At 34.4% G+C, this 14524-nt stretch overlaps 1 protein-coding gene across 1 annotated transcript in view; it reads left to right on the forward strand.

Moving 5' to 3' along the window:
* sigmar (Tumor necrosis factor alpha-induced protein 8-like protein sigmar) overlaps positions 1-13969 on the forward strand; it is an 86882-nt gene extending 72913 nt beyond the window's left edge. The window contains exons 4-7 of the mRNA XM_068766375.1: positions 10209-10342; positions 11049-11207; positions 12634-12731; positions 13399-13969. Coding sequence (XP_068622476.1) covers positions 10209-10342; positions 11049-11207; positions 12634-12731; positions 13399-13570 — 563 coding nt within the window. The 3' untranslated portion in view covers positions 13571-13969. The remainder of the gene's footprint in view (positions 1-10208; positions 10343-11048; positions 11208-12633; positions 12732-13398) is intronic.
* Positions 13970-14524: the final 555 nt, after the last annotated feature.

Raw genomic sequence — 14524 nt, forward strand, 5'->3', positions numbered from 1 at the left:
ATCAGGTTAAATACTTTTATAAAGCAATCATTTCAAATAAAGTTATTCCATAAATATTTATTATACAATAAATCAACAGGACGGTGTCACGTGTCTGACAGCCGGGAAATAATTAATTTGTATCGAATTGAATTCGTTCGTTTGCATAATTTTACGATATTCAGTTTTTACTTGGCAACTTATTTATTTTCCTGTAAAAAAATTTGAGTATGCAATCGGTTGTATTCCCAAAACTTTAAATCTGAACCATTATTACAGAAATAGTGGGTCTACGTCTATCTAACATATATGTAAATGAAAATATATAGACAAGTTAAAAATATTGTATTAAAGCTTTCAGTCCTATGTCATATAAATATAGAACAGGTATCCATCAAGACAATTGTCAAATCTTAGTTTCAAAGCAGACCGGTCATCGTGAATATATATATATTCACGTTGACCGGTTATACTTCATAAATATTTTATATGAATATTTTAAGAAAATTGTAATTAGATCATGTAAAACAATGTATTTTTAAGAAGAATTTTGTGTTTCATATCAAAATTACTCAAAGAATTTAAATGTAAATCACACAATGTTTTGATGTATTACAAACATCATCATCATTTGTCACATCACATCACACATCTTGTCAGCTAATAGTGCCCGCTAAAAGGCATGGGCCTTGCCCAAAAATTTCCACTACTTGCATCCAGAGATCCGCAAACTTGATTGCGTCGTCAATTTACTTAGTGGTGACCCTATGTGTATGTTTGTATACAATTGTTAAATTTAGTACATTAAAAAGGGAGTACGCTGTACTAGTTCTACGGGAAGGCAATTAATGGAAGTAAAGACAGCAACAGACCGCTAGGCGGCGGGAAACGCCCACCGATGGAAATGATGTCAAGGCGACGGAATACAACCGCCGCTACGTGCGGCGGACATCCGGAAGGACAACGCCGGAAGCGAGGAAGTTATACAAAATGCCATAATTATAATCAGTTTAAGACTCACTTTCTAAAACTAAAATGTGACTAGACGTATATATAATAAAAGAATATAATAACAAAGAAAACAAATTAAGAGACAAATCCAAAAAGAGGCTTTACAGCTTCATCGAACTTCTTGCAGATCTAGTATTCGCGAGTTGAAAGGAATATGCTCTCAAGACTCGAGCTTGATTCGATTTACGGTTTTCATTAGACTATATAATATTACATTCTTATGTTCATCATTTTTCAATTTTCCATAATTATTCTTTGTTCAAATATTTCTTATGTAGGTTAAACTTTATCACAAATTTCAATTTGTTTGTCTTCTATTATTAGGTAACATTATTATTTTAAATATTCCTATTACTCATCCATCAACACGTATACTAAGTCTAAGAACACATGCCCTATAAAATCTGTACATTTTAATTTACTTTTGAGCAAAAAAAGTTAAAAGGAAGAATAAATTTCATTTTAATATGTCAAGCGAAGGTCTCTGTATCGCTACCGAGAAAACATTCCGTACTATTAAAATTAAAGTTGAAAGCTCCAGTGAAAGCATCAGACGGTAGCTCAATTTATCGTGAAATGAGACAGTCTACGTGAAACATAATCTTGTTTGAACATAAGCTCGCATTGATATTACGCTGAAAAGCCATCCATACAAAGTCAGCGTATTATTACAAGCGTAAAAAATATTGTAGACGTTGAGCCGCTTGGATACTTTATTTTTCATACCTGCTTTCTTATCCCGTCGTTATTAAATGTGAGATACTTTTCAGTTTCATCATTATTTGAGCCGCAGGACGGTCCACTCTTGGCCATAGTTCTCTGTCATATTCAGCAACCTCCAGCTTCTTCGATCGACCTTAAAGAGGTTGTCAGTTCTAGCAATACTGAAGACTGTAGGACACGTAGTGTATTAAAACAATAGATGTGGGACTCTATTGTTTAAGGGAATGATGTGAGCGTAGAGGAAGCCAGCCTGTACCTGTTCACTCAGTTGTTAGTCAGATTCGACGCCTAGCACCGCGAGCATTACCAGCTTAATGCATTATATAGCTAAATCTGGGCGAAAGACAGACTACAAGTTCGTCTGTCCACCTTGTAGTTGAACGTTGTACGATATGCTTCTCGGTACGTTGTCACTCCAGGACATAAAGGCTCAAGAGGCTTTTGTTTTGCGTAGTATGTAGCCTGTCCCTACTACTTCAGCTTGCGAATCCGCTGGGCTAAATCTGTTACTTTCATTCGCCTTTCGTCGCCTTCTGTTTATTATATACGTTTTGTAAACATACGACTTAATGTAAAAGAGACATTAGCAGCTTAGAGCCAACTTAGACGCGCCCTTCTTATCTTTATATCAGAATCATTATCATATCAACCTAATGACTCCCACTGCAAGGCATAGGCCTCTCCCAAAGACCATCACGACTACCGATCTCCCTTAACCAGCATCGAGCGACTTTCCGTTATTTGTATTGTCAGTTCATCTAGTGAAGGATTTACTCACACCTGGTCTACCAAGTCGTGGTCGCCACTCGAGAATAGTATACGGTGCAAATATATAACCTTTCGCTTATATTTCAGTGATGTCACTAGTAAACTGTGTTCGATATCTCCACTTAAAAATAGAAGGATTCGTCATCGTAGATGGCGAAAGATGCAAATGCACTTAATTTGTTCGCGCGTTCGATGTTCAAATAAAATGCGACCATGTGTACCGAAGTCCTTAGTGTAAAGTAATATTTTATGATGAATTCTCAGAACGAAATTATTAAGATAAATTGCTGTTAATTGGCTGGTGCGGTGTGCGGTCGTTGCCCCGTCTCTCGCCTCCCTTCTCCCGACTGCCTCCTGTGAATTGACTTTACGATACATTTGAGTACAGTTAATTACTTCGGAGTACCACCGCCGATGAAATGGATTCAACGTTGAAATCCTTTAAATAAAATTTTTGTTTCACTCGGATCATTTAGACGAACTGTATTATTTAATGGAAATTTATATGTTAAATTAAATGTTTTGTCTTCCTTATATAACAGTCTGATTTCTTTAAAATATGACCGGTAGGAACCGCTAGGTGGCTGGTAGGAAGCCCGTATCAACTGTCTTTCGACGGTCTTAGCAAAGCAGTCATAGCGACCGTTATTTTCTTCTTATTTTACTCTAAAAATAATGACAGTATAATAATGAAAAGTATACCAAATTGTAGTAAAATAAATATGTTATGATATATAATATGGCATAATTATATTTTACGTGATAAATCCTAAAGATGAGTTTGAATCAGGTAATAAATTTTATTTGAGTTACAATCAAATTTGGTAGTATTATCATTTCAAACATTCAATGTCCACCGCTGCACATAGGACATCTAATAGATTTTCAACATGGTCAAAAGCATCTAGAACCTTGCGACTACATTGTTAAAATCGTTGAAAGACGCTGGATGTAGTGCACCTTGTGGGCTGACGCCCTAAGCAGCTTTTTAAAGTTTTCTTTTTCTTTATAAAATCAAGTTTATATTTACTAACTACACTTCCTAAATAACACAAACATACCTAATACCATATAACAATCATTGCAAGTAAGTAGTTTCTTGTTGAAAAACATAATTCGTAATAAGAGTTAAAGCTCAAATAGTCTGTTTGTAAAGAAAAGGTAATTCATATCGGTGAAAGAGCAATTACGCTCAAGTTTCGCTGATTGCTCCGTGAATATGCTGATGTTAGGGGCCTAATGACCACTGATGGGGTAGTTTTCTGAATAACTCGCATTATTACCATCGGCACTTGTAAAATTCGACACTCAATTGACCTCATAATATTTCGATTGTTTTTCTTACCAACCTTCGTAATGCCTGGGAGTTTTAAATGACAATTTCACTTCACTTTTTAAACACAGAAGTACGAGGGCGTTCAGGCTGTATTTGCCTATAAACATATAAATATCGTTAAGTATCACCAGCTGCGATAATTTCGTTTATACATTTGAATTCTACTTTGCTTGGGTTAGGCGAAACAAGGTCGATGTTAATCAACTTTTCATACAAAGTTAGCTAATCGATTGGCTGCCTTGTGGGCATTGTAAACAAAATAGAATACAACCTCACTTTGTCGACTAGCCTCTCTTTCCAGCATTGTTGTTCCGTATTATAAATTTAGTGCTTAACAATCGATCCTGATTATGTTACCTTTAAGGTGTGCACTATATTATTGAACCAAAACAATGTCGTAAGAAAAATGTTCCGCTCAATTCTTATGGACGTTGGAAGAATAAAATTCTATGCCTATCCGTCTTTCAGTCCTAATTTGTTGCTGTTTGAGTTCTTTTTAAATTAAAAACTAGCTTAATGGGATTCACATTTAAGTTGCAGACTAAATATTTATCTAAATATTTTCAAAAATTGTCGACCTTCCCCTGTACTTAGAATTATTGTTAATTGGCGACTGAACATTATAAACGTTATTTTATTAACTACCTTTATTCTGTAATGTTTTGGGGCAATTGCACAAATATAACTGACATATTCTTAAAAAGGTGTATCAGAATAATTGTAATTTGAAATCAAAGTAAAGTTAAAAAAAAGTAAAAGTTAAGTAAAAAGTAAGCCCATATATCAGTAATTTAAGGTTTAGTTACTCACGTCCCCATCGTTGTACAGCTATAAGCCTGCTGCTTTCACTAAGGCTGATATATACTTGCTCCAATTTCTTTCTGTCCAGCGGAACGGAATAAAGCTTATTTGCACAAAATCTAAAACCACGTTTTTTAAAAAATATATACTTGCATTGCGGGTATACAACAACAAGACGCGCGCGATGCGAGGCTGAATCAACTGTTCATTATAAGCGTAACTTGCAGTTTTGGTGGGTAAAGCGAATATTAAATAATAATTTTTAAAAATTATTTTACACCGTGTATTACGCATTATTAATATTAACATAATTAATTGTAAAAGTAAATTTAAATTTGAACAAATTACTAATATTCTTTTTTTAAACTTTTTTATATAATACCTACATGAAATTTTTACGTCACTAGGCAGAGTACATTTGGACTATTAATTATCTTTGGTTATCACTATATTTGACATATGTTTCACGAAATAAATGATTTGAATGTATGAAACAAAATGTATTAATACCAGTGCGCTTTTATAAGCACGTTCAAAAAATCATTGCTGTGATTGTCCATTTACGTATATTATTGATATATGATATAGCATTATTGATTCAGATTTTATCCGTACACTATAATTCGGTTCAGAATATTGATTGTATCAAAAAGAACCGGATAAAAACCTATATGGTTACTCTTTGACAATTTTACACGATTATTTCATGTTATTTGTGTCAGTAAAAATCAGTATGATATTAGTATCCAAGACATGTGTGTCTCCTATAAAATCTTTAATATAATTATAATCTTAATTGAACAATATTTCCTTAACATCAGTTAAGGATTTTCTCGCGGATATATGTAAAACTGCTTTTTGGGTTTTTGTTATAGAAATGTATTATATTATATAATTAGTATCATTTCATTCGTTCACTCTTGTCAGAGTAGTTCAGGTGTCCTTGCTGCTCTCACTAAGCGTCGCCTTGTATCTCGGTGTTTGGTGGAAAGAGAGCCTTTATTCACTGACTTATTAGTGTCAGTTTTGATAATGTTCCATCTCGTTGAAGAGCATCCTCGAAATCTCTTGCCTTCCACTTTTCCTTGCACCACCAACCGTTCCATTGAGTCCTTGTTACGGGTGATATATCTAAATAACTTTATGTAAACGAAAACTGGGGGAGAAGCCTTTTTTTTAGTATTTATCAATCATTAAAATTTTTGAGACCAGTGCAAATTGTGAAAAAATAAATAAATTAATTATTAATTATTATATCAATGTTAGTCATTATGAAACCTCTATTCACGATTAATATTATGCGTAAATATGGCAATGCAATAAAATCATTTCCTTATAAATAATCAAGATCAACTTAAACATGAGATGGTCATAGAATATAATATAATCGCCAGTGTAACTGTCTTCCTCCGGCGCATATAAAATCTTAAGCACAATGGATTCGCCCCCTATAACATTTGTCTGAGTCGCTAAGTGAAATAAAGATTTTCTAAACGAGCCTACGAGTTCACGGCAAGTCATGAAATGATGTTCCAAGGACGCGGTTAGAACTTGACATTGCCTCGCCTATATCATTTGGCAACCCTTTCGAGGTCGTTCCATCACGCGATACGCCAATGGCCCGGTACGTCGGTAACTTCCGTGCTATAGAAATATGTATACGTTTTCTATAAAGCTTTAGCTAATATACTGATTCATCAACTTTAATATCTCAAAGGCAAATCTTGGGCTAACGTTAAAGAAATTTTCCTTGGAAAATATACTTTAGGAAATTGCTTTTCCTTTCCCGTGGGTAAGTTAATTAATTTACGTATCGAGGGAATTGAACAAGATTATTATGAACATTTTTCATTATTTATTTTCAAGTTTTACCTTCAGAAGCGCTTTTTTTTATTAATTTTACTTTTACTGTATTTTCTCTCATTTGCTGTGAAACCGAGAATATTTCGTATGTTTCTTAGAAACTTAATTTAGTTTGAAGCTCTTTAACTGGCTCTTTGAACGTTTAAGTTTAAAAGGATATTTAAACTTGCTATGAAGCTCCTTAAAAGGTAGTGGCTTTTCTCGAACATAATTGGACATTCAGATGTGAACTGCCTTAGTATTCTTGATATGAAAAAGCCCTTTTATTAAAATGGCATGAGCGAATAAGACAGTTTACTAAACCTGCTTGTGTAAGTGAGAGGAGAAAGTACAGATTTGACGCAAGTAGAGACTGCAGACATATTTGATTTTTTAATTAATTTTTGGATAACTCCATAGCCATCTCTATATTTCTTAGCAAGGGTTAATAGACATCGGATTATCTTATATCTCACTTTGGACTTTTTTGTGAAGCTCACAGCCTTTCAATGTGCTAAGGCTTTACAAGAACAAAACAAGAATGAAGAGATTCGTATACGAACGAATGTAATTGATCTAATAGATTCAGGCATTACTTTGCGGAAGTCCATCTTAATTAAGAAAAGGACTAATATATAGCTACTTCCGCTATGTAGCAGTAGTCGTGCAATAAAGTGCACCGCCTGCCAGCCCACTGATAAATGTGCTTGCGGTAAACAATGCGAATTACACAACTACCACCGTTAATTCACTCAACACATGTTTCACCCCTCAGGAGTAATGTTACATCGATTAGTGCCAACTCAGTGATCAATCGGTGGTTGGTGGAGGAGCGTATTTATTAGCGGGCTGGCGAGCGGTGCACTTTATTGCACGACTACTGCTACATAGCGGAAGTAGCTATATATATGTCCTTTTCTTACTTAGAATGTAATTGACATAGGCCAGCGGATTGGCAAATAGAAATGGCAGTAGGCAGATTACAGAACGCGTAAAGCCAATGACAACTGGGGCATTAAGGTTCTGGAGTTGAAGACACGGACCGGCAAGTGGAGACGATTGGACAGCTGATTAAGATTGTCGGAAGACACTTTATACAGACAGCTTCCTAACGGACTTGTAAATAGTCTCTGGTTCTTTAAATATTAAGAGAACTGTGGTTTTCACTGTTACACAATAATAAGCTATCTATAGCTAGCTAGCTATAATCCTAACTTATCTCCTGGATAATACCTGCCAGTTTCTTGTGCAACATGTAATATATATATATATATATATATATATATATATATATATATATATATATATATATAACTGGCTTTTTTGTCGGAGGCGAGGATATCTTTATACCTATATCTATAAAAATTGGCATAAAAAAATAAAAAAAAACTTTTGTAAAGTTCACAAAAAAATGTTAAGATTTTTGAAATAGGTTAAAATGTAGTATATTTTGTCAAAAAACATTCGAAAGCAGTGGGGATGGGTTACAAAAAATTATGGAGTGACAATTTTCGAAAAAAAGTTACAAAAAAGCCTACCTCTATGTATATATGAAATTACACATATTTCATTTTAAAATTTAAATATAAGCTAATAATTGTTATTTGTTAAAAAGGTATGTAATGGTAAAATTATAAATAGCGTGTATTGTATTAAAGTATAATCCAGATAATATTTTCCACGGAAATGATTTATATGGAAGTCGGGTCGTTAACCCTGCTCCTGGGTTTTCCCTGGCGTGTAAATTAGAAATTACAGGATATAACAGTAAACCATATTTATTACTTTTATCGAGTAAAATCAACAATTATATTATAATGGGTTTTGGAGTAAGTAGTAATTAAATAATTTATAAGAAAATTATTCAACTAATTTACCGAAAAGATAAAATTTTGCCAACTTTTATAAATCATATCGGGTAGATGCAATTCGATACATACAGATGTAGGGTCGTGTTGAATTTTCAATCAAATTTGGGCGAAATGGCAAGATTCCATTTTGTTTTGGAAGTTACCGATTTTTAAAACTGCAAACAAGTCAAAAAAAGATTTTTCGATAAAATAGTCATTGTTAAGTGACAACTTTGTCCATCTTTTTTTTCATGTTATTTATAAATAATCAATTAAACATAATTTTTTTTTATTTTTCATAGTTTTTTTCTGTTTTATTCAGATACTAGAGTTTAGATATAAGGTAGCATAATTATTGCCAGAATTATATACGCCTACAATAGATAAACATATTTAATTATATTCCATGTTATATGAGACTAATTAAGAAAAGGACCAATATATAGCCACTTCCGCATATGCAGTTGTAGTCGTGCAATAAAGTGTATCGCCCGCCAGCCCATAGATAAATGCAACACTCTGTGTTTGGCACTAATCGGTGATGGAAATGAAGATGCCCCGTGGAGGGGTGAAACACGTGTTGAGTGATTTAGTGGTGGTAGTTTGTAATTCGCATTGTTTGCCGCATTTATCAGCGGGCTAGTGGGCGGTGCACTTTATTGCACGACTACGATTGCATATGCGGAAGTGGCTATATATTGGTCCTTTTCTTACTTAGGATGGACTTCCGCAAAATAACGCCTGATTCCTTAAATATATGTGACTAATGTAAACTATTATGTATTGCTGTCGTCGTGTCATTGTCGTCGAGGCCTATGCGTTTCAGTGAGCGTCTATGGTTTGAAACGACAGCGAAGATGATGCAATCGTTTGCAATAAAATCATTGTTTTGATAGCTCTAGAACTGTGTTTCCCAACGCGGAGCCCTTACCCCACAGAAGGCGGGAGTAATTATGTTGTTAAGGAGGGCAATTCGACAATGGCTTCGATACGAGTTTAACTTTTGCGCTTTAATGTAAAAATGATTTATGTTACATATACATACATATTTAAGGTATTTTGAGATACAAATAAGGTTGGGAAATACTCCACAACACGTGACACAATTACTTTAAAAAAAAATCTTAGTAAAAACTAGCACCTTTAATTCATGCATATTAGTTACTTTTAGTGTTTGTATAAAGTGAACTAAAATGTTATAAAAACAATGTCCTACATTATCTCCATACCTTTGTTTAAAAAAGTAATCGCATATTCACTAAAAATGAAAAGAAACTTTTCTTTGCTTTGTGTATTTGCGTACCTGGACAGAAGTGTTCAGACGCGTAAATAACATTTCACATAGAACCGGGTTTATTGCTGTGCGGCCCATTAGTTCGCTTCATCAATTTCATCGACTGCTTCGAATTTTTCCTAAACGATAAACGATAAAAGAAAATTTTCCTCTCGGTCCAATCAAATGAATATTCCAATATATATATTAGAATAATATTAGGTTTTATTTTTCACAAAAATGAATTTTAATTACAATTAGTATTTTAATACAACATCACTACCAGCACTTCGAAATGTCAAGACTTAAACCGAGTAAAAGAGGCCGAGTGCTGAAACGACTTAGGGTTGTAGGTCGCGTGTTCGATTCCCGGCAGACTACATAATTTGTCTGCTTGCTAGATTATATCTGGCGACACGGATGACTATACAACTGTCATTTACGGGCACTCTCAAATTGAAATGTACAAAGCAACAATGTGTTGAAGGAATTTTTTTCTTCAAAAAAGTATAGTTTTTGTAAATGAATATGTTTTTATAGTCGAAGCTCTTTTCTGCATGCGACATCCTAATGTTCGTTACTGTAGATAGTTTAGTGAGATATATTGTGATCGTGGTCGTTTCAGCGATGGAAGGCGGTGCGTGGTGCGCCCGCGACATCTCGCTGCGCGCCCAGAAGAAGTTCCTGTCGCGCGTGGGCGGCGCTGCGAGCGCAAGGGCTCTAGTCCTCGACGAGCACGCCGCCAAACTCTTGGATCAGGTATTCTTATATTATTATATACATATGATCACTTACGGTGACCACCGGTGTACGCCATGAAAAGGAGAACCTAATTTGATAGCAATGCTTCATTCAACTTAAAGCTGAGAAGAGCCCGCAATAGACTCAGACAAGTCCCTTATCCTCGTCCGCCTATATATGCAAAATTTTCATTTAATTTTAATACTGTATTAATGTTATTGTCATAATCATTCTTTTTTCTTCTTAATTTTATGCTTGGCGCAATTTTCGTATATGACAACCAGGGCCTAGAAGAGCCTAGGCATCTCATAACAGCAAAAACCAGGCTTCAACTCATCCGCGCTGGCGTGCCTCTCAGGGGTGGAACCCAGTGCTATTGGCCCAGTGCCGTTTAATGATTTAAGAACCCAAGATTTAAGTTAAGAGATATTTCAGACTTAGGAAACACTAACATGCTAAATCTAGCAAAAAATTAAAAAAAAAATTATTGTAAAATCAAACACGGACGGTAATGTCTGCGGAATATAGGAGAAAAAAAAACAAAAATCTTTTTATAGTCTCCTCGTCTTTTCTCATTCTCAATTTTACGAAAATCTGAGAAGATTGTCGTAAAGGGCTCAGGTAATAAGACTTATGATAAAATTTAATATTTCACTATATACTTTAAAACACGAAGCGTGCGTGCTAGTGTACTGTGAAGTAATTCGTTTGTGGTAATTTCCAGTTCCTGTGCGTTTTGCGCGAGCGCGTGGAGAAGCGTGAGGCGGAGAAGCTGGTGAAGCACGTGATCAAGGCGGCCGTGAAGCTGGGCGTGTTGCGACGGCACGGACAGCTGTCGCCCGCCGACGAACGGGCCCTTGCTGCGTTTCGCGCCAAGTTCCACGTACGCTCTTTTGTATTGTAAACTTTCCAATAAACATGAATATCATCGAGTAAGTACAACAGGATTATGCTATAACACTGCCATCGAAACAGCGTATTCATTGCTAACATGAATAAGATCGCGGGAAATCGCTGGATGTGGGCATAGTGGCGATCTTTAATAGAGGCCTTGCAGTGGACGTCTATCAGCTAATCTGATGACGGTAATTATTTATTAATATATACAAAATCTAGTTATAGCTATTAAAGTGTGAATATGTATATTATTTGTTTTCAATTAAAGTAAGGTACACCCTATTTAATTATTAATGCTTTCTGAAAAAATAAAGACAATGATAGGCATAGTAAGGAAAAAAATCAGATTTCGTTATAAGACATATTAAAATTTATTATTTTTTACTATATGCCACTGTAGACTGTACTGTTAGAAGTTATTGGCTAGTCATTTTAATAAATTAATAAATTAATGTAACATATTTCAGCGTGAACCCATTACACAGGTTGATTAGAAATTCGTAAGTTACAAGCTTTTTACTGACAAATGAGTTATATATTCATCCCCATTAAAGCTAGCTATATCTATAAACCATCACGCTCTATATCATATTATTTTTCTTGGTGTCATCGATTTATGTAAGAGATATATTCATGCTTCTCATTTCTACTACAATTTTTAATTAACTGACAAAATAGAAAAATTCTTTACGATAAAAACAAAAGAAATATTTTTTGCTTATACACACGGACGAAGTCGCAGACACAGCTAGTGAAATATACATGCCAAAGTTACTATTCCTCACAGCGGATATTGGTTTGCTAAGAACAAGCTGACCCAGCGAACTTCATTCCGCCTAACAGTAGATGAATGATTAGATTTCGGATCAATAAATTTACACAAAATTATTGATTTAAATCATAATTTTACAAGGCTGGACCGATATATTAACTTTTTTATAAATTTATGAATATTAAATTTAAATACTTATTATCGATTTCCCGATTAACATCCAAAGATACAAAAATTAAAAGAATTCGTCCAATCCGTCTTTAAATATAAATATAACTTACACGACTTTGTTTGATTGTAAATGATATAGTTTTAGCCCATAGACGCCCACTGCAAGGCGTAGTGTCCTCTCCCCAAGACATCTATCATAATCGCCACCCTTGGCAGCGCCCAGGCGGGTTGGCAATCGCAGTGTAGTATTATGGCTCGCAGAGGAAGCTGCTGCCCATCCTCTGGTAATTTATTTGTGAGTAGTCCCAATCTTATATAATTAATGCACAAAGTGTGAATTACATAAGATTGTATCCCGGAAATCGAACCTGCGACTTGGCTACTACTGCTCAAGTAAAGATATACTTGCATTTAATTATAATATTATTTTGTTATCGTCATTACTCTATAAAGTGTGATGGAATAACAGACGGTGCTGATGGCGGTGGTGTCGTTCTGCGAGGTGGATTTCTCCTACGACCGCGGCTTCCTGCAGGACGCTCTGCGAGAGTCGCACCAGTCTCTCAAGTGAGTGTGCAACTTAATATATATTAATAAACAAAGTCACCAAATTTGAACAAAGAAAACTTGAAGTTTTTTTTATTTCTGAAACCATTCATTTTTTGGGTAAAGTATACCATATATTAATTGACATCAAGTGAATCAAACGAATGAATGAATAATTACATTCACCTCTTTAAAACTTTCATACCTATTTCCAATCAACAAGCTGTATAATTCATATTGTCATAATTATAATCAAATAGCCACCCGATTCGATCTATCAAAAATTCTTTCGGCTTGTAACAGTTATATAGAAAAATAAATAAAACGTTTTTCTGGGTTACCACTTCATTTTTCTTAATAACAAACAATCAAGATACTTCTATAAATAAGGTTTCTATTCTGTAAGCTGCAAGATTTTAACAATTAATTGATTATATTTTCATTCGATATTTTTATCTGATTGATAAACACGCCGTTGGTTTTGATTAACGTCAAATTTTTGACTACTACTTTCCTCACAATTTTTCCATTTTTTTCTTTTCATTCGAACCTTCCCCGTCGTTTACCGCAAATATGAAAAAATAAATTTAGCTAAGCTAATCGAGTTTCCGATTGAAAACATCGATATCATATCGATTTTTATTTAAGTAAATTTTGGTTTGTAAGAGAATTTTTAATTTATTTTCAGGTCCGTAGTAGAAAGGCACCTGTCGGATAAATCTGTGTCCCGACTGGCAGGAGTGTTCGCGCTGGCATCACGTGGCGAACTCCTGGACTCGCTGTTCTCGGGACAAGTGGACGAGGACGTGCTCAAACTGACCAGGATGCTCCGCAAGGAACTCGACCGGGGCCTTCTTTAATTACACTCAACGCACTCACGTGAGCCGTCCTGTTACCAAAGCTGTTCTTACCATCTATTGATTTAGTAGCGTACATAGACTGTTCTATGATATACCGAGGTCCACTTTTGGACCCTGCGTCGCTATTAAGTAACATTTTATTATAAAAACGGTCAACATATTGGCTGTTATAAAAAAGTCGTGACGTCAATAGGCGATTGTATAAGCAGGCATTATGAATATAGCTATTAACAGCTAATGTATTTTACGATTTTTTTAAGTTAAAATTAAATCCACGAGGTAACAAGCTAGGGATCACAATACGGTTATCTTCATAAATGGAGATTTGTCTCTCTATTAAAAATCATCGAAATGTTGATCTCAATTCAACTAACGTAATTATTTTTACTTTAATATATGTGCAGTAAAAACTTTTTTTTAAATGATAATCAATTATGAAATTTCTCGCAAATGAACGAAATGTCATATTGAAAAAAAAATCGAAAAAGTTATTAGTAATTTGAAAAAGTTGCCAGTATCGTTGGAATATTCGTGTTGGACACGTTTTTGATGGGATAGTAAAATGTCTTGTAGTATATATCTTGTATTTGAAGGGTCGATACAATAATTTAAAAATAAAATAATATAGATAATAAATAAGTCTCGAGAACGAGAACTGAATGTTACGGAAAAAAAAAAATTTAGTTTAAATTTTTTTATTGTCGATAAAATTTTTGTATTAATTTAAAAATGCACAATTTGCCTAATTTTTGCCCAGAATTTGTATTTATATACAAGCAATGGCTTTAATATTTGCGAAGGTGATGTGTAAATCTTGCCCGATGTTGATACGATCGTGTGAAAGTTTGAGCATTTAGTAGATGTACGTGTGTGTTGCTCGCGATAAATTCTTAATTATATAAATGAAGTCGATGTTTATATATAGTTACCGTGACAACTGAATGTATTAAAATT

Source organism: Battus philenor, unplaced genomic scaffold (assembly GCF_028537555.1).
Source record: "Battus philenor isolate CCGP_79_NKW_IND1 unplaced genomic scaffold, ilBatPhil1.0.hap1 SCAF_21, whole genome shotgun sequence".
Classification (NCBI taxonomy): Eukaryota; Metazoa; Arthropoda; class Insecta; order Lepidoptera; family Papilionidae; genus Battus; species Battus philenor.